A 27,925-nucleotide genomic window follows, 5' to 3' on the forward strand; every position below is an offset into this window, starting at 1 on the left:
ATTTTCACACATTTTAACACATAATTTATTTAATCATTTATTTCAGTAATGATCATATTCCATAATCACATCATTAGTGGGAAAGGTAACAAATCCAATGATACTTATCTCTTGGATATACTTATTCTCAAAACTAAGTTTTCTACACCTTAGCTCCTCCCTCATACAAGCTTGGGGGGTTCAATTTCCACCATTCCTCTTCTCATAAATCCAAAATACAACAAAAGCATTAGTATTCAAGCTCTCATAGCTTTCTAAAAGCATCAATCACAAATATCAAAGAAAGGAATGATGGAAACATCGTTTCTTACTTTATTTGAAATTTTCTTTTTCTAGTTTCAACTTTTTTTTCATTAATCCTAAATCAAAAATGGAGAGATTTATGTGGGAAATGAGTTTAGGAGGTGATTTCCTAAGTGGTTTTAGTGAAATCTTAATATGGGAGGTTGAAATGTATGATTGATTTGAAGAAAAACACAAGGAAATGAAGAAAAGAAGGCTGGAAAAAGATGGTGAGAGTCCGCTAGTAGGGGATGACCGGGGGGTGCATTTCATCTTCTTTTTTTTCTAAAGAAAAAATATCCAAGCCAAAAGTCAAAGGTTCAAGTGAAACTATGTAAAATGTATAGTCCAAGTTCAATCTCCACGAAATATTCAGATGCAAAGACTCATATTCAATATCACTCATATAATATTTCCCAAAAAAAAAATACTTCCAGCAAAATGAGCAAAAGAACTTTATAATGTAAAATTTGCACTATAATCCTTTTCTCTAATTTTATTCTTTTCTTTAATTTTATTCTTTCATCCATTCTATTTATATTTTATTTTCTAATTGCTATCAATTTCATTCAATAATCAAAACTCAAATTTAAATCTTCAAATTCTGCTTCCACCCATGCCAATGTGAATAATATCCTCTTCCAAAATAGAAACACTACCTCATGAGACAATCCTTACATGACATAATTCAAGTATCTACAATAAAAATTTTAATTAAATTGGTGTAACGGATTAATTGCATATCAATTACATTAATAAAATAAAATATTATTATTTTTCAAAATAAATTGTATGATTTTAAGAATTTTTTGTTATTTTATATTTTCATATAAAAATAAAAAATATACATATATAATAAGATTTAAACCTATACCTTTTAATTTTCATATTTATATTTTACTATTCAACTAAAAGTTTATTTATACTTTTATCAATTTTAAAGTTGGTTTTTCATTCACATAGTAGATTTACCATAATAATAACAATATAATAATAATCAGTGAAAAGAGCGAGCCAACAACACTGAGTCCGAGGTCCACCAACATCAACACAAACAAACAAAACAACCCTTCATCTCGCATGTGCCGGAACCGACAACAGTCTTCCCACGTGTGACTTTCTTTGTTTTATCTTAAGCTTCAACCCCTACGTTTTTTATACAAAATAAAATGTCTCCTGTTAATATATCTTTTTAGTTTTCATCTTTGCTCTTCTTTTTGGTGAATCAAATTAAATGGTGAAAAGAGAAAAGGTTGATACTTTGTACTTTTTATGTGTTCTTTTATTACTTTATAGATCTTTGAGTCTCACTTCCCACACCTCCCCGTTCTTATTCTTACTAGTTTCGTATTTTTTTTCTTCCAAGTTATATAAACATAAAAGATTTTCCATTTCTGCACCTTGAAGAAAGAAAGTTGGTTCTTTTTCTTGCATTCTTACAAAGGTACAACTCTTTTTCTTTTTCCTTTTAAATGACTGCTTTGATTTCAAATGTTTGTCTTCGTAGGTTTGGTTTGAGTTGTTGTTCTAACTTTGACACTATGTTTTTTCACTCTTTTAAGTCATGTAAAATGTCAATAATGCATGACAGTGATATATGGTTCGTATTTTTTTCTTTTGCTTGTAGTTAACTCCTCTTTTTTTCTTGTGTTTGGGATAACGGATTTTCTTGCTTTAGATCTGTCTGTTTCTTCTTGTATAAAACGCAGTTTTGGTTGTTTTGCTGTATATTCTGATAAATGTTTCAATTTTAATGCTGTTTGGTAACCGGGAAAATTGTTTAAAGAGCCTTCAAGTTCGCTTCTTTGATTGTTAACTGCATTGAATGCTTCTTTACTAATGATTATTGACAAGTACGTATGAACTGTTTCGCTATTATTTTACTTAGTTTTCTTCCCTTTAGCTCGGCTACCAAATGGAGCTACTAAGTTGTAAATTTGTTTATTATTATCGAAATTCTAATTTTTCTGATAACCATAGCTGCTGCTTGCACAACTGTTGAGTGTTGTTTAAAAGCAAAATGCAGAAGCCGCCGCCACAATCAGTAGACTTTGCCCTAAAGCAGACCTCACCCAACATCGGGGCCGGGGCAGTCACCGGTGATAAGCTTTCGTGCACCTATGACCTTGTGGAGCAAATGCAATACCTGTACGTTCGAGTTGTGAAGGCTAAGGATTTACCTGGAAAAGATGTCACTGGTAGCTGTGATCCTTATGTGGAGGTTAAACTTGGGAACTACAAGGGAGTAACTAAGCATTTCGAGAAGAAGAGCAATCCTGAATGGAACCAAGTATTTGGATTCTCAAAAGAAAGAATTCAAGCTTCTATTTTGGAAGTGTTTGTGAAGGACAAGGATGTTGTTGTAGATGATTTAATTGGCAGGGTTGTGTTCGATGTCAATGAAATTCCGAAGAGGGTTCCTCCCGACAGCCCATTGGCGCCACAGTGGTATAGATTGGAAGATCGAAAGGGTAATAAACCAAAGGGAGAACTCATGCTGGCTGTTTGGATGGGAACTCAAGCAGATGAGGCATTTCCGGATGCGTGGCATTCAGATGCTGCATCAGTTGGCCCAGATGGTGTTACAAACATTCGATCAAAAGTGTATCTTTCCCCCAAGCTTTGGTATGTGAGGGTGAATGTCATTGAAGCTCAAGACTTGGTACCTAGTGATAAAGGCAGGTTCCCTGAAGTATTTGTGAAAGCTGTTCTTAGAAATCAGGCTTTGAGAACTAGAATATCTCCGAGTAAGACCATCAATCCAATGTGGAATGAGGACTTGATGTTTGTAGTTGCTGAACCTTTCGAGGAGCCATTGTTTCTATCCGTGGAAGATAGGGTGGGATCGAACAAGGATGAAACCTTGGGGAAGTGTGTGATTCCTTTACAGGTGGTTCAAAGAAGGTTAGACCATAAACCTGTGAATAGTCGGTGGCACAATCTCGAGAAACATGTGATTGTTGATGGAGAGAAAAAAGAAATGAAATTCGCCAGCCGGATTCACTTAAGGATCTGTTTAGAAGGAGGGTATCATGTTTTGGATGAATCTACACACTGCAGCAGTGATCTTAGGCCGACAGCAAAACAGCTATGGAGACCTAACATTGGAATTCTTGAACTAGGTATTCTAAGTGCCCACGGCCTGATGCCAATGAAAACAAAAGATGGACGAGGAACCACAGATGCTTATTGTGTGGCCAAGTATGGGCAGAAATGGATCCGGACAAGGACAATCGTTGACAATTTCATGCCAAGGTGGAATGAGCAGTACACTTGGGAGGTTTTCGATCCTTGTACTGTCATCACTATAGGGGTTTTTGATAATGGTCATATACACGGGGGAGCTGGAGGGGCAAAGGATGCAAGAATTGGGAAGGTAAGGATTCGGTTATCGACACTTGAAGCCAACAGGGTCTATACACATTCGTATCCTCTACTGGTGCTACATTCTTCAGGGGTTAAAAAAACTGGTGAAGTTCAATTGGCTGTGAGGTTCACCTGCTCAACTTTGATTAACATGCTGCATATGTATTCGCATCCACTGTTGCCTAAGATGCACTACATCCACCCATTGTCTGTGATTCAGCTCGATAGCTTGAGGCACCAAGCTGTGCAGATGGTCTCGGTGAGGCTGAGCCGGGCCGAGCCACCATTGAGGAAGGAAGTTGTGGAGTACATACTGGATGTTGATTCACATATGTGGAGCATGAGGAGAAGTAAAGCAAACTTTTTCCGAATTATGGGAGTTCTAAGTGGGTTGATTGCAGTTGGAAAATGGTTTGATCAAATCTGCAATTGGAGAAACCCTATTACAACCATTTTGATTCATATCCTTTTCATTATATTGGTTCTTTACCCTGAGCTAATACTTCCCACAGTTTTTCTATACCTTTTCCTAATTGGAATCTGGAACTACCGTTGGCGGCCACTGCACCCTCCTCACATGGATACACGTGTGTCTCATGCCGATGCAGCCCATCCAGATGAACTAGATGAAGAGTTTGATGCCTTCCCCACTTCCCGCCCATCTGATATCATCAGGATGAGATATGATCGTCTCAGAAGTATAGGAGGGAGAGTTCAGACTGTGATTGGTGATCTGGCAACACAAGGGGAAAGGTTACAGTCTCTGCTAAGCTGGAGGGACCCGAGAGCAACCACCTTATTCGTGACATTCTGTTTGATCGCCGCCATAGTTCTTTATGTTACACCATTCCAAGTTGTGGCTCTTCTCATAGGACTTTATGCACTGAGGCATCCTAGGTTCCGCCACAAACTTCCGTCAGTACCTCTTAACTTCTTTAGACGGTTGCCTGCGAGATCGGACAGCATGTTATGAGCATATCATTCAAGGTCTAATTATGCAAAATAGCAAAGCAGGGCCCTTTAGTTGGTGGCAAATGCAGGGTCCTGTTACATGATAATATGTAATTTGTGTCTGCCTTTGTTTAATAATAAATAAAAAAAGCCTAAGCTTCTATATTCATTGATACTATCTACATAAGCCATCGTTCCAAGCTAAGTATACGTTTAAAGTTCAAGAGACATTTTTTTTTTTTTTTAGTTTAGCCTTTAGTATTTGAATAAAAAGCATGGGACATGAATAGGTGAATGTAAGAACTAATCAAATTTTAGTCATTTTATTATTAAGAGTAAGTTACATTCAAAGTAATTAAATTATTAGTAAATTTATGTTTCAATTACTCAATTTTAAAAATTATAAAATAACTATTAAGTTATTCAAAAAATTTATTTAAATTATTGGACTATTCAAAACTTCTATACAAGTCATTAAGATGTTAATTTTAAAAAATAATAATAATTAACAAGCTTTAAGTGACAAGTCGATGATCAATATATTGACCCAATAACTTAAATAAAAACTTTCAAATAGTTCAACAACCAAAACATAAACTTACTAATAATTTAATAACCTTATTGCAACTTATCTCCATTATTAAATGAATCAATTTTAACAAAATTAACATTTATTATTTAAGAAAAATCATTTATTAACAAAATCAATATTTTAAAAGATTTTTATAATTCTACAAATAAAATATTATTTAAAGGAAAGAAACACTTTCATTTTATTTTTAACCATAAATGTTTCATATAATTCGACCATAATTGAACATTTTAAATAGTAAAGAGATTAAATTAATATAGACTAATTTGATAAATCACTATATGAAAGGTACACCGATATTTATTTGATAAAAGCCCATGTCATCTCTTCTGGAAAACACAAACATGATAAGGCAAGTGGTAATGCCAATCAGATCATTTTTTTTATTTTATTATTCTTGGCCAGAAGCAGCAGCAGCCTCATCGTTACTTTCATTCTACATTTTTAACTTATATTCAAAACAGTCAAACGACTGGCGACACAGCTTTACTCTCCTAGTGCTGGATTTGATTTCCCTTTCATGGACATATAGTTAATTACAACATCTAATTAAATTAACATACACCAAAAAAAAAAAAAAAAACTAGTTAGATAAATCATACAAGGATGCCTCCCTGCCTGCTTAAACCAAACAATGAGTGATAATGGTACGATTCTCAGCTAACCAGCATGTGATCAAACCCTGCACCAGCCTGAAGTGTTGGCACCCGACTCACACCAACATTGTGAAGCAACTGTTGCAGCCACCTCCTAGTGGTTTGATCCTCCTATAACCATCATCAAACATGATAAATAATAATATTATTAATAAAGATGCACTGCACTGTCAAAAGTGAATGGATTTAAATAACCTCATGAAAGCCAACAACCAGCAGTTATCAATGACCACAACTCAATCAAACTTATAGCACCAACAAAAATCTGCTCTCCAAACTCAGCAGATATGTCAAGGATGGATCAACTTAAGTGCATAAAATACTAGAGATCAATAACTTCCATAGGTAGTAGTATTTTTCTTCAGTATTATTATTAATACCATTTGACGTAGCAAAAAACAAATTTCCATTTATTAGTATCAAAGACAATTAAAGTCAATTTAATGTCTACAAGCATTTAACTTCCACAGTTCCCTAAACTCACTTCTATATGTGTACAACTAAATTAGTTTTACGCACGTGAATAACATTTTATATGGTTAATATTTTAACAAGCCACCCTCATTTATGTCTAATTTTGAGTAGATTAAAAATGTCTAACAAATTGATCAATATACAACTTTCAACTATCATGAAAAATAGAATGAAATTTAAATAACATGGGTTTGACAATAGCAATTTTTTTTTTTTTAAAATATGAATTAAACATGCAGTACTTACACGAAGACAAGTACTAAAAGTGGCATCGCGTAACATATCAGGAAGGCAACTTCTTAATGCATCACAAGCTCTGTATTACAAAGACAGGCAAAAGAAATTGTAAATTTAAGCATAGACCTCAAGAAAGAGGGTGAGCTTAAAGCCAAAATTTGACAAGTGACAGCATGATCAACTTGACTAACAAACCTTGGGTTGTCTGACAATCTAAGATAACATCGAATAATATGTTTTAAAAGTCGTGAAGACGGTTGCTCAGCAATTGCAGCAACCATATTTCCCAGAACTCGACCAACTGCAAAAAATCGCTCTGCAGTAGTGCAAATATAGTCCAACCCAACATCATCTAATAGAATCTTCTGAACTATAAAAGTGGCAACCTGCTACCAAATAATCATTTGTCACATTTCATGGAAGCAAGAACCTTATATATAAGTGTTAGTATTTTGGTACACTGGCAATGTAATTTTTTAACTCCACAAGCAGAGTTAAAAGATTGCCATGTGTCCTTTTATATGCATATATATTTTTTTAATATTTAACTATACCCTATAGGACACTTGCCATTGCCCAAACCTTGTTTGTGAGTTCAAAATTTGCACCAGCAATGTGCCAATATTTTCCCTATATATAATCCAATGAATTATATCAACTCCAGCAATGAGGTACGACAGTTGTCAACTGTATATCAATTTCAGATTTCATGGTTCACCAAGAGCTGCTGCCTTGTAAGCAGCTCAAGTGAACAGAGATGCCAGCAAAAAGGGTAAATTGTCTGAGAAGGGGTTGGGGAGTATCTCATTACCACATTTATTAGCCAGTATATTACTAGTTCTTTGAAGAGAAACAACGCATTTAGAACATTCAAAGCCCTTTATGAACTAGTCGTGCAAGATAAAACTCAACAGCCATTTAAGAAGCAAAAGATACAAACTCTCACTGTCCCAAATTCTTAATGTGAAGATAGTTGGCAGGTACAGCAAAATTTGTTCTTAGCCAACCTAACAGAGGACTTGGAGAAAGAAGGGGGCATCAGCTAGAAATAGAAAAGGCCAAAAATATAGATTCAAATTACTCGGAAGCTATAAAATATAGGCAAAGTTGAAACTTTGCATCTGCATACTCTGGTGTGCATATGTGGGCCCTTGTCCAGACCAAGCCCAAGAAAAACTAAAAATAGGGCTTAGGAGGGCTAGTGGAGCCTAAATTTTGATACACAAACCCAACCATTTTATAATAAAACTTATATTAGAAACAGATATGTCACTATAAAAAAGTTTTAATATATCATATATAAACACATCAAATATGCATTTACATGATAATGTTTTTTCCATTTTATGGTATTTGTCTACCAGAAAAAAATAAGGAAAATGGTGCATACACACAAAATATGGACTGCAATTGCAAGCGTGGGCAGGCTGCCCGTCCATGTATACCTCCAGACATGCATGTCAGCTATCAAACAATTCCACCAAATTTCACCACTTGAATAACAAACATAATTTAAGATTGAATGCATAGGGAAACAGAAAAAGTTGCTAATTCAGCATAATTGAAAAAGAGAAATTAAGAATTAACAAACTCAACTGTTTTCGATAGTTCACTACCCATCTCCATTGTTCGGAGGCATAGTGGGATTATCTCTGTTGAAAGAAGGAAGCTAATAACTTCTGTATCATCAACCTATAAAAGAAAGTAAACTAAGTTATAGATTTAGAAGCATTATGCAGACAACATTTATGAATAATAACAAAGATATAAATGCTAGTTTGGATCAAAATTAACTACTTGACTGCTGTAACTTTCCTAAATTAAGTGTTGCAAGCAAGCAGATATCAGTACATGTAATAAGCAAAAGGTACCTAATATTATACAAAACCAAACACAGAGCATCTATTGCATGCTTCCAAGTTTTGAGGGACTATAATAGGGGAAGCAAAAGAAAACTTGTAATTTATTTTCCTCCCGCTCCCCCCCCCCCTCTTTTTTTTCCCTTTTCTAGAGCATCTATTGCATGCTCTCAAATTAGAGGGGGACTATAACAGGAAAAGCAAAAGCAAGATAAGTAATTTATTTTCCGTTTTTATCTTCTTCTCTGATACATCATCATTTTATGTTTACTAGTTGGGTGACATTACTAACTACCTACAAAATAAAGGGGAACATTCCTCTGAAGTCTGAGCTCAAAGCAGCGCATAACAATGGTGCAATTCTCTAGTTCCAGATTTCCAGTAGTTCAGAGAATTAGATCCTAATAAACAAGAAATGTATGTAGAAATCAGAGTATTTTTTATACTAAATAGAACATAAATCAGAGTTTTTATATACAACCTATGACACTACTTTAGGAAACTCTAAGTTAGGAAAGATACTAAATAGGAGATATGATCCCTTAAAATAAGGGATTTTAATAAAAAAAATATCTACAAAATATTCCTAAAATATTTACGAATATTCCTACACTCCCCTCAAGTGGAGAATATACATTGTATAATCCCAGCTTGAATAGGAATTTATTGAACACGTGTTTTGGCAAAGCCTTGGTAAGAATGTCTGCAATCTGTCCTTCTGAAGGAATGTAAGAAAGAGTGGCTGTCTTTTTGTTGACTTGATCAGCAATAAAATGCCTATCAATTTCAACATGCTTTGTTCGGTCATGTTGAACTGGGTTCTTGGCAATCTGAATGGCGATTGATTATCACACAAAACTTCAAAATGATCCTCCCGATTTGTGCCAAGTTCTTTTAGTAATTTAAGTAGCCAAATTCCTTCGCATATCCCCAAAGCTAGTGCTCTAAATTCAGCTTCAGCTACTTCTTGAAACAACAGATTGTTTCTTACTTCTCCAAGTTGTAAGGTTACCCCAAACAAAAGTGCAAGACCCACTAGTGGATCTTCTTTAGTGAGATCTCCAGCCCAACTAGAGTCTGTAAAAATCTTAACAGCCTCATCTTGTGTCTTCTTAAACATTAAGCCGTGTCTTGGAGTTTTCTTCAAGTACTTGAGAATTCTATTTGTCGCTGCCATATGCTCTTCAAGAGGATTAGTCATGTGTTGACTTATCACATTTACGGGAAAAGCTATATCGGCCTTGTCAAGGATAAGTAGATTAGTTTCCCAACTAACCTTTGAAATTTCTCTCTGTCTACTAAGGACTCATCTTCTTTATTGAATCTCAAGTTTGCCTCCATTGGTGTATCACCGACTACGTACCAAGAAAACCAGCTTTCTTTGAGTAAATCAAGTACATACTTTCTCCGGTTGATCACAAGTCCTTCTTTGATCTTGCCACCTCCATTCCTAGGAAATACCTTAGCTTTCCCAAGTCCTTGGTTTCAATTCCTGTTTAACAACTTCTTCAAATTGCTAATCTCTTCCTCATCATCTCCAAGAAGAATGATGTCATCCACATACACAATTAGGATAGCTTTCTTATTTGTAGAAGTTACCTTGATGAAAAGCGTATGATCGGCAAGGGACTGCTTGTAGCCATTTTGAAGAATGACTTTAGCGAACCTCTCGAACCAAGCTCGGGTGATTTGTTTAACCCCGTATAGAGACTTGTTGAGCTTGCAAACCTTGTTGCTACCTTCAATAGACTTTGAGCCAGGTGGCAATTGCATATAGACTTCTTCCTCAAGCTTGCCATTAAGAAATGCGTTTTTTACATCAAGTTGGTGTAATTTCCAATCGCAATTTACAGCCAAACTTAGGAGTACTCGAATAGTGTTAAGCTTTGCCACAGGTGCAAAAGTTTCTGTGAAGTCTATCCCATATGTTTGCGTGAAACCTCTGGCCACTAGTCTAGCTTTGTATCGTTGGATACTGCCATTGGAGTTATACTTTACAGCAAAGATCCATTTACACCGATGACCTTTTTCCTTGAGGAAGGTCTGTAATGGTCCAAGTAGCATTTTTCTCTAGTGCACAAATTTCCTCTTCAACAGCCCTTCTCCATTTTGGATCCTTTAGAGCTTCAGCTATGCTTGTGGGAACCTGTTCTTTATCCAAAGTTGCTGTAAATGCTTGAAAAGACGGCATCAATGAATTATAACCAAGAAATTTTTCAATAGGATGCTTGGTGCCTTGTCTAACCCCTTTTCTAATAGCAATAGGAAAGTCATCTAGAGTAGTGGACTTCTTGATTTCTTCTTCCATTTCGACAATCGGACCCAAATCCAATTCTCGGCAAGAATCGATTGCAAAACAGTCTCGTGGATATGTCTTCTTTTTCTTGTGTAGACACGAAGTTGTTTTGGGTGGTGGTGTTTTTGAAGACCGTCAATTGGAGTAGGTGTATTTTCGGAAGAGTGTTTAAAGTGGGTGTAGGTGAATTAGTCATAGGTACTACAGGAGAATCAATGGGAGCATTCACAGTGATGATCTGCGGGTAATGGCGAACAAGATGGCAATTCAAAGGTTGAGAATGAAGATTAGGAGGAGATACATGTGTGGTGAAAATCACTCCATGTTTCCCACAATTTCAGCTTGAGTGAAATAGGAATCCTGCTCATTAAATGTTATATCCATAATGGTGAAAAATCGTTTAGAAGGAGGATGATAGCATTTATAACCCTTCTTAAGTGAAGAATACCCAACCAATACACATTTTAAAGACTTAGGATCTAACTTGGACTTATTAGGAGCAATATTTTGGATAAAAACAGTGCAGCCAAAAATTTAAAGTGGCGAATGGAGGAGATAGGCTTAAAATGAGGAAAGTCTTGCAAAAATATAGATTGAGGCGTTTGAAATTTTAAAACCTTACTAGGCATCCGGTTGATTAAATATGTGGCGATTAATAAGGCTTCCCCACAAATATTTAGGAACATTAGTGGTAAATAGAAGAGAACGAGTAACTTCAAGAAGGTGCCTATTTTTCTTTTCGGCAATGCCGCTTTCTTTGTGGGGTTCCAACACAAGAACTAATCTGAACTATGCCTTTTCCTTAAAAAATCACCTAAAGACCTAGCAAAAATTCACCGCCATTATCAAATTTAAAGAGCTGGATTTTAGACCCAAATTGAGTGAGAACCATGTTATAAAATTGCACAAAAACACTAGCAGCTTTCAGATTTATCTTTCAGCAAATAAGTCCAAGTTATCCTCACATGATCATCAATAAAAGTGATAAACCACTTACAATTATCAGCATTCTTCACCCGAGAAGGGCCCCAAATATCACTATGGATCAAGGCAAAAGGGTAAGAAGGCTTGTATGTAGAAGGAAAATAAGATGATTTAGTATGTTTGGCAAGAGAGCAAACTTTGCAAGAAAAAGAATTAGGCCTTTTATTAATGAATAGAGCAGAAACAATTTTGCAAGGTATTGGAAACTAGGATGGCCTAAACGAAAGTGCCATAACATAACAAGATCAACTTTTCCTAAAGCGGTAAATGACTTGGAGATCTCGATTTTAGGAGAGGTAGGGAGGATGTAGAGACCATTATGCAAGTGGCCTTACCAATCATCTTCTTGAGTTCAAGGCACGCAAAGTACAATCACGATCATTAAAAATTACAGAGCAAAGGCAAGTCTGTGGACAATTTACTAACAGAGATGAGATTGCACGCCAGATTTGGTACAAAGAGAACATTTTAAGTGCAATCTGTTCATTGAGAATAACAGTGCCATGTCCCTCTATTTTGCACAAGGTACCATCAGCCGTTTTGACAGCTTTACCAAAGGTATGGAAAAAATTGTGAAACAATGCCTTGTTACCAGTCATATGATCCGTAGCACCAGAATCGAGGATCCAATTAGGAGTCAACTGGGAGGAGAAAAATGCAGTAGAAGAAAGGTTACCTTCTGGATCTTTTATGACCAGATTACCCTCACAAGACCCTTGAAACTTTCCAAATAGTTTTTGAAGTTCAGCAATCTGTTCTTTAGTGAAACTAGTGACAGAGGTGGCAACAAGGCTTGATTTATTATCTTGAGAGTGCTTAGACTTCCAGTCCTGAGGCTTACCATGAAGCTTCCAACACTTCTCCTTAGAGTGGCCGGGCTTTTTGCAATGATCACACCAAGGTCTCCCCCGTTTGGAAGAGGGAGATGATTGATGGGTCAGTAAGGCAGATCTTTCAGAAGTGGAAGATGGTTCATCAGACAACATCACACACCTTCGGCTTTCTTCCTTCTTGACCATAGAAAAGCCTCTCGAAGGAGGGAAGAGGAGAAATAGCCAGACCTCCCGCGAACCTCGTCCGTGTTCTTATTTAAGCCTTGGAGAAATTGAAAAGTCTTCGTTGAGTAACAATTTGCGATAAAGAGCAAGATCTCTTGGATCTACCCAATCATAATGTGCATACAAATCTAATTGTTGCCAAAGAGCGAGTAAGGGTATTGTAGTAGAGAGTAACAGGCATGGTTCCTTGTTTAAGAGTGGTGCTTGATCTTCAACATGATATAATTCAGCAATGTTATCCGTGCTAGAGTAGGTTTCATGATCGCACTCCAAATTTCAGCGGTACGTGGTGTAAAGAAGAAAGTTTCGCTTATACTGGGTCATGGAATGAAGGAGCCAAGTCATAACTCGACCATTGTCACGCATCCACTTAGCAAAACCAGCATCACCACAAGAGCTTCTTGATTTCACCAAGAACGTAGTCCAATCTTTCTCGCCCAAGAGAAAAATCTTAACCGATTGGGACCATTCAAGAAAATTGTTGCCATTCAATCGATGGCGGTGATAGTCGAACCAGATGAATCGATGGAGCATCGGAACTAGAAAAATTTTCTCGGATTTGAAGTAATCTCCAAGTAGGAAAAGGAGTTTTGGACATGGTCTAGGTTGAAAAAGAAATCGTAACCTAAGTGATACCATGTAGAAATCGAGTATTTTTATACTAAATAGAACATAAATCGAGTTTTTATATACAACCTATGACACTACTTTAGGAAACTCTAAGTTAGGAAAGATACTAAATAGGAGATATGATCCCTTAAAATAAGGGATTTTAATAAAAAAAATATCTACAAAATATTCCTAAAATATTTACAGAATATTCCTACAATGTATAATTCCTAAAGATAGAAGAAAATTTAAGTGAGACACATTTGGCAACCAAATTACAAAAAGATTTCTACAATAGCTATGGATGCTTTTCGTATACAACAATTAGTGCAAGTCTAGTTGACAGTAAGTCCCAAAATGCTGCAATCCAAGTTAATAATCATCTGTTGCAGATCATGCAAGGTCCCTTGGTCCTATTTATAGCAGTCAGTAAATGGCATCTTCGTTTCTATAAGCTTTCATAGTAGATCATATATTAGGCTACTTCCATTCTCCCCATAATTCGCTTTGATTTTAGAATTAATTCACATCTTCCTGGATCATGCATATCCTTCAGCATAGTATGCTCAACTAACATGTACAATAGCATTATGATCCAAGAAGATTGCATTGCTGGCAACTCAATCAACTTAAATCAAAGAAAGAATTACCTTCACCAAGGCACCGATGACACCTAAGCTAGTAAGCCTCAAGTACTCAAAAGGCCTTGATTTACTTGTTGTATTAAGGAAAGGATATAGATACAGGGGTATATGAGCTGCAAATGAAAAAAAATCAGAGGCACCAGTTAGAACACACAATTTTATGTTGGAGACAAAAAGACTGTCTGTCTTTACTATAGAAGAAGCAAGTAATATCAAGAATGTATAAGCATTTAAAATTTGGCCGCACACAGCCTAAAGGGCATAGAGTGGCAGAGGAAAGGACTTCTAGTTCAAAGTTACTTAGAAGAGACAATGACATGAATGTCCAACATAAACTCAAGCTTTCTGCCTTATAACCTCAAAAGTAAGAACAATTAAGAAACCAACTTACACCCTCAATCAATATTCTTCTCTTTTAACGAACTCAAAGGCTAAGAAAATGCATTAGATTGTAATTCATGAACATTCAAGTAATAATCCTCCATTTAATATTAATTTTCATAAATGTCCATTTAACCTTGCTTGTGGAGTTTAAAGTTCCACTACCAATACACAGGATAATTTTCCTCAAAAGAAATCTTATAGTGAAAATAATATTTCAAGTATCACTTAAAATATTTAATTCCCAATTTTAGCATTGGTAAATCAAATATGAATGACTTGTATCAGGTGCTTAGACGCAATTGCATTATGACACTTGTCAAATATTTAGTCCTCAAAGTTAGGAGTTAGTTTCCTATTTTTGAACATCCGGATATTGGTGGAAGGCTGAAAATGATCCAAACTACAAGAAGTGGAAGGCTGAAAATCATTAAATCATGTCATGGCTCAAACTCCATGAACGTGGATATTGGTGAAAACTCTCTTACATGAAACGGCTCAGGAAATATGGGAGGCAGTGAGTAAAACTGACCCCAGTTTTGAAAATACTTTAGAATCTTTCGCAGAGGAGATAATTCTTCATGATCTTTGTTAAGGAGAATTAACGGTAACTCAGTATTTTAATGTTCTAATTCACCATTGGCAACAATTAGATATGTTTTGAGTTTTATGAGTGGAATTGTCTGGACCCAGATGGGTCTATATTTGCTGCTCGTAGCTCAAGGTCTCTAACACCAATAGATAAACGCCAGCCGAGAAAGGGGCGGCCTTGGGCTGACCATTGCTCTAAACCCAGTCATACAAGGGAGACATGTTGGAAGCTACACAGAAAACCGACAGATTGGAAGCCAAATAGATCAACCCAAGATAGCCATGCAAACTTAGCCAATGTCACGGGGGAACAATTTTGCACAAATGAATCCAACTACTTCACCAAGGAACAGCTAGATATGCTAAAATTGTTGTTGAACAACACTCTGACACAGCACTCTACCGCTGCACCGGCCACAAGTTTGCATGCTAAGTCAAGTAAATTACAATCAAAACAATGGATCATTGACTCAGAAGCATCGGATCATATTACAGGAGATGGGACATTTTTCTTTGACTATCAATCGTGTCACTCTAATCTCACGATGAAGATTGTTGATGGTGGCACTTTATCTAAAGTGATCGGGACCAAATCGGTTCAAAAATCACCTGGAATCATTCTCAAATCTATGTTTTATGTTCCTAATCTTGATTGTAATCTGATTTTCATCAGCAAATTGACTCATGATAACCATTATTTAACAACATTCTTTCCAAATGTGTGTTTTTCATGAATTGGGTTCGAAGAGGAAGAGTGGCAATGCTGAGATGTGTAATAGATTATACCTCCTTAAGCCACCTAAATCTAAACAAGCCCTAGTAGCTGCTACAAGCTATCTGCTTCTGTTTCAAGTCAATTTAATGCTAGTTCTAGTGTCAAAAAGGATAGTGAGATCATGATGTGGCACTATCAGTTAAGACATCCTATTTTCTTATACCTTGGAAAGTTATTCACTCATTTGTTAAAAATCCAAAATTTTTCAACTATGAAATCTCTCAACTTGTAAAACATACTAGATCTATCTATCCAAGGATTTCTTACCAACCATCAAAACATTTTTCCCTTGTTCATAGGGATATTTGGAAACCTTCACGAATCAAAAACATTAACGAGCATAGTGATTGACCATACAAGACTTGGGTATTTCTTATGAAAGAAAATTTTGTGGTTGAAAGAATATTTCAAGTCTTCAAGAAAAATTTGCGGTTGAAAGAAAAATGAGGTTGCAAAGAGAGAAAATATATATTTGTTGGAAGTGGCCCACTCCATTATGTTCTCCAGTAACGTACCAAAATACCTATGGGGGAAGCTATCCTTACTTTGGCATATCTTATCAATAGGTTACCATCTCGAGTCCTTCAATTTCAAACTCCTCGTCAAGTCCTTATTAATCTCTTTCCACATGCCCAGTTCCTATCATCCAACCTACCTTCAAAGGTATTTGGATGCTCAGCCTTTGTCCATGTCTATTCGCACAATAAAAGCAAACTTGATCTACGATCCACAAAGTGTATCTTCATTGGTTACTCCACAAACAGAAAAAAGGTATAAATGCTTTTGTCCCACTACTCAGGGAGTTTTTGAAACCATGGATGCTACATTTTTGAAAACAGTTTTTTTTTCCAAGACTGAAATCTAAGGGGAGATCACAGCAAAATTTTAGTCTTGGAGTTGGGATTCCTTGCTTGAACAAAAATCCTATTTGCTTCAAGTTATCAGCCACCAAGCTTTGAACCTATTCCAAGTCAACCTACGTTTGAACATCCCTCATTGAATCCAAGTTGTGAGTCGATTCCTTTTGTACCTAATCTGTCAACTTCACCATTTTGTCCTAACAAACATGTGCCTCAATCAGCAACTAAGGAACTACAGGTTTATTCAAGAAAAGGGAGGCAAACTCAAGAGGTTGAAACCATGACACATCTCACACTTGTCCAAGATTCTGAAGCGAATCCAACAACTGTAGAAACTCACATAAGAGGGAAGAATGAGCAAAGAGCAGAAGGAGAATCAAATAGAAGATTTAAAATTACCCATTGCCCTAAGGAAAGGTACTTGTAACATCCCAAAATAGGGTTTAAGAGTATTTTAAGAATTTTAGCCTACATGTGCTCAAAATTTCGTAAGATTGATACTCGATAATGTTTTCGACTATGACATCTTAACTGTTAAATCAATTTTTGAAAAAGTGTTCTAGAAATCCCTAATTTTAGAGAAAGGGCCGATTTGTAAAGGAGTCAAAACAGTGAGCATTTATGTGGCAATTTAACCAGTTTATAAAATTAAACATATTTCTTTCCCATCAACATGTTTTGACGTCAATTTCTTTTCCCCTTCATTGTGCTTCCGCCCCTCACTTTTCCTTCACTTTTTCAATCAATTGTTGATTCTCAAACCACAATATCTTGATTTCCTATCATTCTAAGTCATTTACCATTATAAATCCCCACTAAAAGGACCCAAAACTCTATAGATTTCATCTTCTCCAAACGTGGGTTTCTCGAATTTACGTCAAAACTCATCCATTCTTTCAAAAAAGGTAATTATTCATGTATCTATTTTTTTTAATGTTATTTAGACTCTAAATCTAAATTATTAGCCCTCAAATTGCACGTTTTAAATAAAAATCGAAAATCAAGCCATTAATGGTGGATTTTGGGATTTTGAGTCAAAACTTGGTTCCAAAGTGTTTTTCAACTTGTTTTAGCGTGATTAGAAAGTTTTTAAACTTATCTTTAAGTTTCATTATGGATTTTTCATGTTTAAATGAATTTTGTGAAAATCGCCTAAAAAATATCGAAAAATGTCAATACGATTAATTGAGTAGATTTGTCTAGTTTGAAGGTTGTGAATTAGGCGTATATGAATAATTAGATGAACGAAACTGATTTTAGATAAAAAAAGTTGAGTATAGATCGAGATATTAGTATCTAAAGTTCGTTATGCTAATAGTTTAAGATACATGGGAACTTAGCTTAATGCTTGTGTGTTAGTTGGTTTGAGTAAATTCTTGGTTATTATTTGGCTGTAGTTATTGTATGATTTATGTGTGTAAAGCTTCGAATTCGTTACACTTGGTACGAGCTAGGGAAGCGTTAGTTGAGCTTTCAACTTTTCGACAAAAGCATAAATAGTGAGTGTATGGAATTGCTACTCATAAACACAAGTCATGTGTTATTTGGGAATTCAGTTGTAGTCTAAACCCCTACTCCAAGTTTCGAGTGTAAGTTTCCTTGAATCCATAATTATCTCGTGATTTTGTGGTTATGTATTATGCATGAAAGGTGATATGTGGATATAGTGACTACTGTATGAAGTACATTTATATACATGCAATTTATATGCTAAATAACTATGATAGTATTTTGCAAAATATGTCATTCGACAGTGATAGTGCATGGAAAATCGATAAGTAATATGTGTTGTTTTCGGATATTTTGGCCTTGTGATTTTGGAATCATTGGATATAATTGGCATGCTATAAGATTGTGAGTAGTCACTTATATGTATAGTGGTTTTGGACGTTGAGGCCCTGGGACATGTTTGAAGGAATAAGTGAATGTAAGCTAAACTCCATTCAACAGGACATGTGAGGGGAAATAAGAAGAGTGTTAACTTTATGTTTCGCTTTTTGGGATATGTTTAGCTCTATGAGTTTATGTGGTGTAAAAGAGATCCGCATATCCAATGTGTAATGATAGAGCTCACTATGTTTCATAACTCAAGTGCCAATTTATCATATTTTATGCAATCATGTGGAATATGTTCTATGCTTAAATGAGTATGTATGCATTGTGAGAATGAACTATTAGATGATGCATGACTTAATACTATATGATGTTAGACTTAAGATTAAGGTATTTGTGAGTAAATGATTTGTAATGTTGCATGATGTTATATTTGCGTTGTGGAAATTCTTTGCATTCACTGAGCTTGTTGAAGCTCACTCACTCATTTCAATATACGCAGATTAGTGACATCACGGTGTGGGCGATGTGGTTACCGAAGGAGTGATCCAAGGAAAACTGGTTGTTTATTGTAGGTGCTCTATTATTTATATTCGTATTGGAGAAATAGGCAACGTGGTAGAACTATTTGGGTTACTGACTTTTAAACATTTTGATTTGGCTCATAAGATTTTTATGTTATTATGCTAGAATAATAGACATTGATGTTGGCATGACAATTCCTGTTTGGATGATTGACATTTTAGAGTGTTAAATTTAACTGTTGAATGATAAAGTAAATAAAGTACTTGATGCATGTTACCTAGGAACTATTTGAGATGAATTATTTACTCTTCTATACTGCATTTTTAGCTTCAGAAGTAGAGGTATCAATAGTTTGCTTTAAAAATCGATACCTCCATGAATTAAAACATATAGGAAAACAAAATAAGGATTTGGTATCGATACCTTATCTCGAGTATCGATACTCGAAACTAAAGTATCAATAATTTATAGCAAGTACTGATAATTTTCGATAATTGAGATTTTTGGCTGAAAACAGTATGCTCATTTGGTATCGTGTCTTTCCAAGTATCGATAAAATATCGATACCTTAATGTCAGTATCGATACCTATAGACATTTTTTTGAATTTTTACTAAATGGCCCTTATGCATGTTTCTAACTGTACGTAAGACCAATTAACAAATAATTTGCATGTAATAATGATAGTTAACTGATTGGATGTCTTAAAATCTATACGAACAATAAAATGATGGACGTTTTGTTTAAAATGAGCTTTCTACTTGATGTATGTGACTTGAGACAATGGTGTGACATCCTGTATTCGGGCTTGGCGCCCAAGCCGAGTATAGGGTGTTATTGTACTCGGAAGTGTACTCAACATCTAATTAAAGATTTTCTTTCCCATGGAAATTTGTTCGGGACTTGTTGAGCATTTCTCACAAAATTGGATTTAGTTTGAACTCCAGCTAATATTCAAGAAGCCCTTGGTCATCTAGGTTGGAAACAAATAGTTCAAGAAAAGATTAGTGCTTTGAAAAGAAATGACATGTGGTTTATTACAGATCTTCCACCAAGGAAGAAAGCAATAAGTTGCAAATGAGTATTCAATATGAAGCACAAGGAAAATGGAAGCATTGAGAGGCTTAAGGCGCAATAGGTAGCCAGGGATTTCACCCAATCCTATGGAATTGATTATCAATAGACATCTGCTCCAGTTGCAAAACTTAATACTATTCGAATACTTCTAACCTTGGCTGCAAATTTAGACTGGTCACTTCATCAATTGGATATCAAGAATGCATTTCTAAATGAAAATCTCGAAGAGGTCTACACAGAGATTTAATCTGGGATCCAGAAGAACTATGGCAACGGAAAGGCGTGTAAACTTTTGAAATCATTATATGGGCTGAAGCAATCTCCACGAGCATGGTTTGGTCGATTCTCAAAGTTAGTAAAAAGTCACGGCTTTATCCAATGCCAAGTTGATCACACATTGTTTGTGAAGCATTCCTTGGTAAATAAGTTGGTTGTACTTATTGTCTACATAGATGATATCATTCTAACTGGAAATTATATGGAAGAGAAAGCGAGGATCAAACAAGCATTAGCTGAAGAATTTGAAGTCAAAAATCTTGATCCTCTTCGGTACTTTCTAAGAATGGGAGTGGCTCAACCAAGAAAATGTATATTTGTTTCACAACGCAAATACACTTACTAAAGGAAACTAGTATTCTTGGCTGTAGACTAGCAAACACTCCAATGGACTCCAAAAAAAAAACTCGATCGTGAAAAATGAGTTCCAATAGATAAAGGGAGATAGCAATGTCTGGTAGGGAAACTTATCTATCTTTCCCATACTTGGCCAGACATTGGTTTTACAATGAGCACAGTAAGTCAGTTCATGAACAATCCAATGGAGGAACACATGGAGGCAGTATACCAAATTCTCAGGTATCTAAAGAGGACTCCTGGAAAGGAGTTACTATTTAGAAAGATTAACTACCGAGATATAATGTTGTACCCTAATGCAGACTGGGCAAGGAGTCAGATAGATAGCAAATCAACTACAGGTTATTGTTCCTTTGTGAGGGGAAATCTTGTGCCTTGGCAAAGGAAAAAACAGTCTGTTGTTTCCAAGAACAGTGTTGAATCAGGGCTAAGAGCACTTGCAGTTAGAATTTGTGAAGGGATATGGATCAGGCAAATAATGGCAGAATTGGGTATGAAATTTGGAAAGACTATGAAGCTCAAATGTAACCAAACGATCATCAATATTGCAAAGGATCCAGTTCATCATGATCAAACCAAGTATGTTACGATTGATAGACACTTCATTGCAGAGAAGATAGGGAATTCTAAAGTACAAGTAATATACACTCCAACTCGGGAGTAGTGTGCAAATATTCTAATGAAGGCTCTTCAAGGACCTAACCTTTGGAGATAGTGTAGAAAGCTGGGCACGTACATGTACAACCCAACTTGAAGGGGAGTGTCAAATATTTAGTCCTCAAAGTTAGGAGTTAGTTTCCTATTTTGTATATATTAGGAAATCAAGAAACTAATTAATTTTTATTCTGTTTTAGTATTACTAGTTTATAGGAGGTAGTTTCCTTGTTTATTTGTGTAGAGGTGTGTATATATATATCATGTACCTATTCTGATTTAATATAGAAGATTAATTAATTCAAAATCTTCACATTTAAAGGATAATCAATAATTCAAGACAATATTCTGATAGATCTCAAGAACCAATTAGAAAGAGAAGCAATGCACAGTGAAGCTAGAAACTATCCCCTTCATGCATTAAGAAACAAAGTACAAATCTCAAGACCAGGCAAACTCATCACATGAGAACATACCATTTAGGAATAACATCCTTGTGTCCGGGTGAGAAGCCACACACTGTAAGAAAAGATTAAAATCATGATGCATTAGCAGAGCCTTTGAATAGACAAATACAATAATAAACAAATTGCACATAACTTTATCTTCTATTTCTCTTCAACAACAATATGAGAAAAATTGCAAACCAAACTAAAAGATAAAAAGTAATATCAGAGTAATAAGTTACATTAGTGAAGTAAATATTCAAATAACAGAATAACTAGAACAGGCAAAAAACATATCACCTGAAGTAGAGCAAGGGCATTACAAACTCGATTTGATTGTGCGGGAGTTAGATTTGGAGGGGAGAGAACAGGGTAAATAGAAACTATCTCCTGCAAGTAAACATGGTTTAGCATCAAGGAATTAAGACGGTAAATCTGAAACCAGAAGAATTTTACAATTTCCAATTGGCAACTCAATTAATAAAAGAATATGTAAGAGGCATCTAGCAAGACTCAAATGATGATTAGACTGAAAACATAAAGAACCCACTTGTTTTGAAAAAATAAATCCATGATTTAAAATGTTCAATGTAAAATAACATTTCCAATGTGCATGATAAGAATGTAAAATAAACCAAAATTTCAAATACCTTAGATATAACCTTATTTTGATGTAAAGATTGTTGACATCGACTAGCAGTTTTTTTCCTCAATAAGTCATTTCTCATTAGCCAAAAAGTAATATACCTTAGCCTTTCTATATCCCCTATTAATACAAATAATTCTTTTACCTCTTCCTATTCCCTTTCTAGTTAACTAGGTACTAAGAGAAGGAATATTACAAATTGAGCTATACGTCAAATAATATAGATTTGAATGAAATTGAACAATGCAATAATTTGACATACTATGAACAACTAAGAAATAAATAAAGAACAGAATTGATAACTTTATGTTACTAAAGATGCTGTTGAACATTGTAAAATCTCTTTAAAAAAACCAAGTCAAATATAGAAACACTCCAGCAGTATACTGACATGACAGAAGTAATCATGAAGATTCACAATTGATCTGGTAAACGAAGCATGTTAGTGAGGAATTTTACCTAACTAACAACATAAGCCTACTATCATCTTTCACGTTCTAATTTTGAAGAAAAAAATATCACTTATATTTCACATTAGCTTCGAATAATATGCCTATCCTCATTTTAGTTGACATTCATGTCCAAACTTACAGTACCAACTTGCACCATAAGAAAGATAAAAGGATATCAACTTGGTGAAAGATATGCACCATAACTAAAGCATGGATATCAACACCAATAAATTAAAGAAAGATCAGCATCTAAACTGATAAGTTATCTATCAAGTCAATTGAAGATAGTGAAAAAGAAATTACAAAAATTGCAGAAAAAATAATGGATGGGAGAGGAAAGAGTGAAGCAACTTCGAACTACCAATAGTTAATAGCACACCTGTAGAAGTGCAGCAATAGTACCAAAAGAATTCCACAACAACGGAGCCAAATCTTGAAATAGTTCCCTCTTCTAAAAATAAAAAACAAAAACAAGTTTATTAGGCATATCTCTATGAGTGCAGCTACAGTACCCAATGAATTCCACACTAAAGGAGCCAAATCTTGAAATAATTCCTTGTTTATAGTACCAAGGGTAGACACTGGTTTATAGTAGTAACAGACAAATCTTGAACATCTAAATTGCATAAACGCATACAGAGAGTGAACATATGAGATGTAGGTATTACCTAATCAGTGATGTGCACAATACTTCTGGGGCTATTTAACTAACTTCTAAACCTTTATAAAATAACACTGAATCCAAATATTTTATTTTTTAAAGATGACAGCCCTAGATGATGAATTCAATTCAATCAACCGCCCAAATATCCCTATCACTCGCTTGATGAATGTTAACTGTTGAAAAGTTCACTACTCTCAAGGTAGGGCGTGTATTTCAACTTCAATATTCAGAATCATTATGAAGATAATGCATGCAAATGCAGCTAAACGAAAAGCAAATGATTCACAACAAAACCAAAGGCAGTGCATGAGAAAACTTATAATGCATCACAAGGAGAAAAAGAAATAGACAAAGCAATTCCAATTCCAGGACCTATCATTCCTTTGAGAAAAGATATGAGACAATTATAATATAGAACAAATACAAAATACATATGATCTGCTTCAATGACATATTTAAGGAGCTAAACATGAGAAATGGCGTGAAACCTTCATGCAAATAACTAATCGTGTATGTAAAAATATGGTCAACGATTACAGTTAAAAACTAGAGTAGATAGCAAGAATAGTCTAAGATTTTTAATGCTCTAGACTGAACATTTTCAACAGATTCTTAATTCTACCCTTTTCTAATTCAATTCAAACTTCAAGTAGTAACTATTCTCCAGGATCTCTTCTTCTCCAAATTATTGATAGCATAATTCAATAGTCCTTATCTTAAAGCCCCAAAAAACTCTCATTTTCTAGTATGTATCATTTTCACTACGGCAATGTATCAATGGCTACTTAGCCAAAACGACGGTAAGTCCCATAAAGGCATGTCATAACCATTTTGATGAATGTTATTTTCAGGAAAAATAACCATGTACAAACCCAAAATTATTAATAAGAAAAAAAAAGTTAACATATTTACAGGAATTTATTTCTTCTTTTCAGATTAGACATGGGGCTTTTCCTATTCCGATTTTCTTTTTTAGATTTTGTTCTCTTAAAAGCAACAAAACTATAATAAATCGCACCTCAACTAAAATATATAAATAAAAGATATAAGATCAAATTTCCCTCAAGTTTCTACTTCATTTTAAGCCATACTCCCACTGTTTTTTTTTTTTTTCAATTGATAACCCGCTTTTTAAACAAAAATAAAAAATAAAAAGAGACGACCAAAAAGAACCTTTATTCATTCACGTAAAATACTATAAAAGGATTTTTTTTTTGTTACCTTCGATAGTTCGAGAAGAGCGTTTTCTCGGAGATCAGGATTGCTCAGGTCGAGAACCAAATGCTCCGCCGATGCCATCTTCCGATCCTTAGTCACCGGCACTCCGGCGGAAGTTGGATTCGAGGTGCTGGGCAGCCCAAAAGGCGCGTTCATCGATAGATTTTGAGGCATATTCATCATTTGCTTCATTTAAAGAAATAGGAAAAATTTATTCCAAAAAAAATCAATTGCGCTTTTCTTTTGTACAGATTTCTGTTTTCTCGTTTCGAATGAGAGAGAAGCTTTTCTGTCCGATTGAGTTTCACAGCGTGTGGGTGTCTTTGCTGTTTAGAAGGCGGAGTATGTAATCGAGTTGAGGCGAATACACTTAACGAATTTTATTTTAATAATTGAATTCAATTTAAATTTAAATTTTTTTCAAATTGAATTGAATTGAATTAAAATAAAAAATTTCAAGTCAAGTCGACTTAACGAATCTTATTATTTATATTTAATATTACATTTACATGAATTGATTATTTAACCAAGTAAACGAAGTATAAAATTATTTAACTACATAAATAATATAATAATTTTATCTTTTAACTTAATAGTTTTGACTTTTAACTTTAAAAAAGGTAAATATTTATCAAAATAATGTAGTTTTGTATTTTCTTATTCGAATTTTTGGATAACTCAAATTATATAATTTATATTCGAGTTAAACCGAAAAACTTAATTTTTATTCGAGTTGATCCAAATAACTTGATTAACTTAAATAACACGAACTATTTAATTTAAAATTTAAAATTTTATCAATTTTTTAATCGAATCAAATTTTACTCACCCCTAAGTAATGGAGTATTTCAGTTCATTTTTAGTACATGCGTATGTTTAAAATAAGGGTAAATTATCTTACTAGTTGGGTGACCTTTACCCTTTAAAATTAATATCTAATAAATAATGAAACATATTATTTGAATTTAACTAATAATAAATATGTAATATATATATGATATTAAAATAAAAAATGAGATCAAATTAAGTCAAATAAAATTTAAATATGTAAATGTACCATATTAAAAATATTAAATACACTAAAATTATTTATCATGATGTTTTCATCAATCTTGAGTTAATATCGAGTTAGTTTTTACATTAATTCAATCAATAACATTGTCAATATGTATAATTGATGAAGATAATAAAGTATGTATAATAAAACTAAAATATATAAAATATTTGAAGATAAAGTTTTATCAATTCAAATATTATAGGTTCAAATTCCATCATATGCAAATTATTTAATATTGTTTAAATAAAAAACTAAGTACTCTAGAATAATATAACTTATTTTAAATATAGAGGACATTTTTGGATTTTCCTAACTGAGTTTGTAACACCTCACACCCAACCCGATCGTAGAGTCTGATCTATAAGATATCACATTTTTTTTGTTGAAGCAACTACGACCATCTATAATCAAATTCCAACATTAAATACCCCATTACGAGCATTACATGCTTAAAACATGATAAATAATCATTTTCGGGTCAAATACGAATTTTCAAAAGCTTAATATTATCTTGAGATCAAACGAGGACTAAACTGTAATATTTTCAAAACATCTTAAGTGGATGTACCGACTTCCATGGCTTAGTGTCGCAACATTGAAAATAGTAGCCAAAATTCTCAACACGAGGACAAAATTGCAAAGTTGACGAAATAAAACAAGGTCGACACCACGACCTCAAGTAAGGGACATTGCGACGAAATGGCTTGATGTCGCGACATTCAGGGTGTGAAGTTGTGACATTGCAGGAAGACCATTAAGTCCTTGTTTCTAATGATTTCTACTTAGCATGCAAAATATTATTTGGCTCAAACCCTAAACCAACCATTCCACATTTTAAAACATATTTAAAACATATTTATCAAGCTATTAATATCATTTCCATGCATGACTAAAACCAAATTCAAAAAATCACAACCTTTATACAACCATTTTAACCATTTCTAACATTAGATCAAATATCCCTAAGTACATGCCATTAACATAATGAAAAAGGCTATACAAATTTAGGTTGAGTCAATTAATGTTATCTAGGTTGTGTTAGACAAAGCGTAAACATTACATGAAGCGTAGAACGTACGTGAAACAGTCAAAGGGGTAGTCCGTAGAGGTGGCATACAATAAAGCAATTGTGTTTTGGGTCTGTTATATATGAGTCACCCTTAGCGAATAGTGTCCTCCATAGGGCTATGTTTGTTTGCAGAAGTATCTACCAATAGGTACTTTAGAAACAGGGAGAATCATATCCGTCGAAAGTGGCGTACCATTCTGTCGGTCTAAGTCTTGGTCTAACTGTGTCTGTTGAACCCTATTGTGAGATTGTGTTTTCCTTGGAACTCACTAAGTTCTTATGAACTTACATAGTTTCTTTCCTTCTTATTTTCTTTCTCTTAGATTGGACGTATCGTTGCAAGTGTTCAACTAAATTTGCAACTTATTTGTGAGCCATTTCTTATCTTGGTGTAACATTAAGTCTCTAAGGAATTAGGATGTTTGGTAAATTCCGTCTTATTTAACTTGGAACCAAACTTGTATTTAAGAATATTGTTTTGTATTTCTAGATTTTCGTGTGTAGTTTAACTGGGCTGCATACCAAACTATTTTAATGTTGTTAGACAATCAGAAATGAATTTTTTTAACTTCTATTCAAGTGATGATTTGTTTACAGATTTAATCAAATCTATGATTGTTTAAAAGCCTTTTACCAAACATTTTTTTGTTGGGAAATGTGTCCATATTGTAGTAAACATGTAACTGTTTTCAATTTATTTGAACAATGAATAAAAAAATAAAGTTAATTTCATATTTCATTATTATGTCTTTTGTATTTTCTTTTTATATATATATTTTGCGTGCATAGAGAAATTGTGACACGCAAATATTAGCTCATTGGTTGTCTAAAGCTCAAACTAAAGATAAGTGGCATTGTAAATAATGTTTACATTGCACGAAAGACAACTTACTTTAGTAGATAATCTAAATGAGTCCGCAATCTCGTAAAAGAATCAAAATGGGCATTTGATTCAAATACTGAGAAGGATTATTATGTCGTCTATAATTTCAATTGGGGAGATGACTATTCTTGGCTATCGGAGCAGTTGACTCCAC

The 27,925-nt window shown here is 34.4% G+C and overlaps 2 protein-coding genes across 5 annotated transcripts; one reads left to right on the forward strand and one right to left on the reverse strand.

Moving 5' to 3' along the window:
* The first annotated feature begins 1,325 nt into the window (after positions 1-1,325).
* On the forward strand, positions 1,326-4,768 carry LOC108486465 (FT-interacting protein 3-like). 4 transcript variants are annotated; one of them, XM_053029544.1, is made up of 3 exons: positions 1,326-1,534; positions 1,649-1,726; positions 2,299-4,768. In XM_053029544.1, the coding sequence occupies exon 3, from the start codon at positions 2,303-2,305 to the stop codon at positions 4,619-4,621; it is 2,319 nt and encodes a 772-aa protein (XP_052885504.1). In that variant the 5' UTR covers positions 1,326-1,534; positions 1,649-1,726; positions 2,299-2,302; the 3' UTR covers positions 4,622-4,768. The 4 variants fall into 4 exon arrangements, with proteins under 4 accessions (XP_052885504.1, XP_052885503.1, XP_017646016.1 ...); XM_017790527.2 differs by having other exon boundaries at positions 1,328-1,534; positions 2,263-4,768; XM_053029543.1 differs by having other exon boundaries at positions 1,326-1,726.
* A 783-nt stretch (positions 4,769-5,551) lies between these two features.
* Positions 5,552-25,138, reverse strand: LOC108486130 (uncharacterized). Its single transcript, XM_017789973.2, has 9 exons — positions 24,766-25,138; positions 23,260-23,331; positions 22,083-22,172; positions 21,813-21,855; positions 14,015-14,121; positions 8,155-8,250; positions 6,754-6,944; positions 6,568-6,637; positions 5,552-5,958 (listed from the first exon to the last, which is right to left on the reverse strand). Exons 1-9 carry the CDS (start codon positions 24,952-24,954, stop codon positions 5,848-5,850), a joined length of 969 nt encoding a protein of 322 aa, XP_017645462.1. The 5' UTR covers positions 24,955-25,138; the 3' UTR covers positions 5,552-5,847.
* Between the last annotated feature and the right edge of the window lie 2,787 nt (positions 25,139-27,925).

The sequence above is a fragment of the Gossypium arboreum genome, chromosome 6 (assembly GCF_025698485.1).
Source record: "Gossypium arboreum isolate Shixiya-1 chromosome 6, ASM2569848v2, whole genome shotgun sequence".
NCBI classification, from domain to species: domain Eukaryota; kingdom Viridiplantae; phylum Streptophyta; class Magnoliopsida; order Malvales; family Malvaceae; genus Gossypium; species Gossypium arboreum.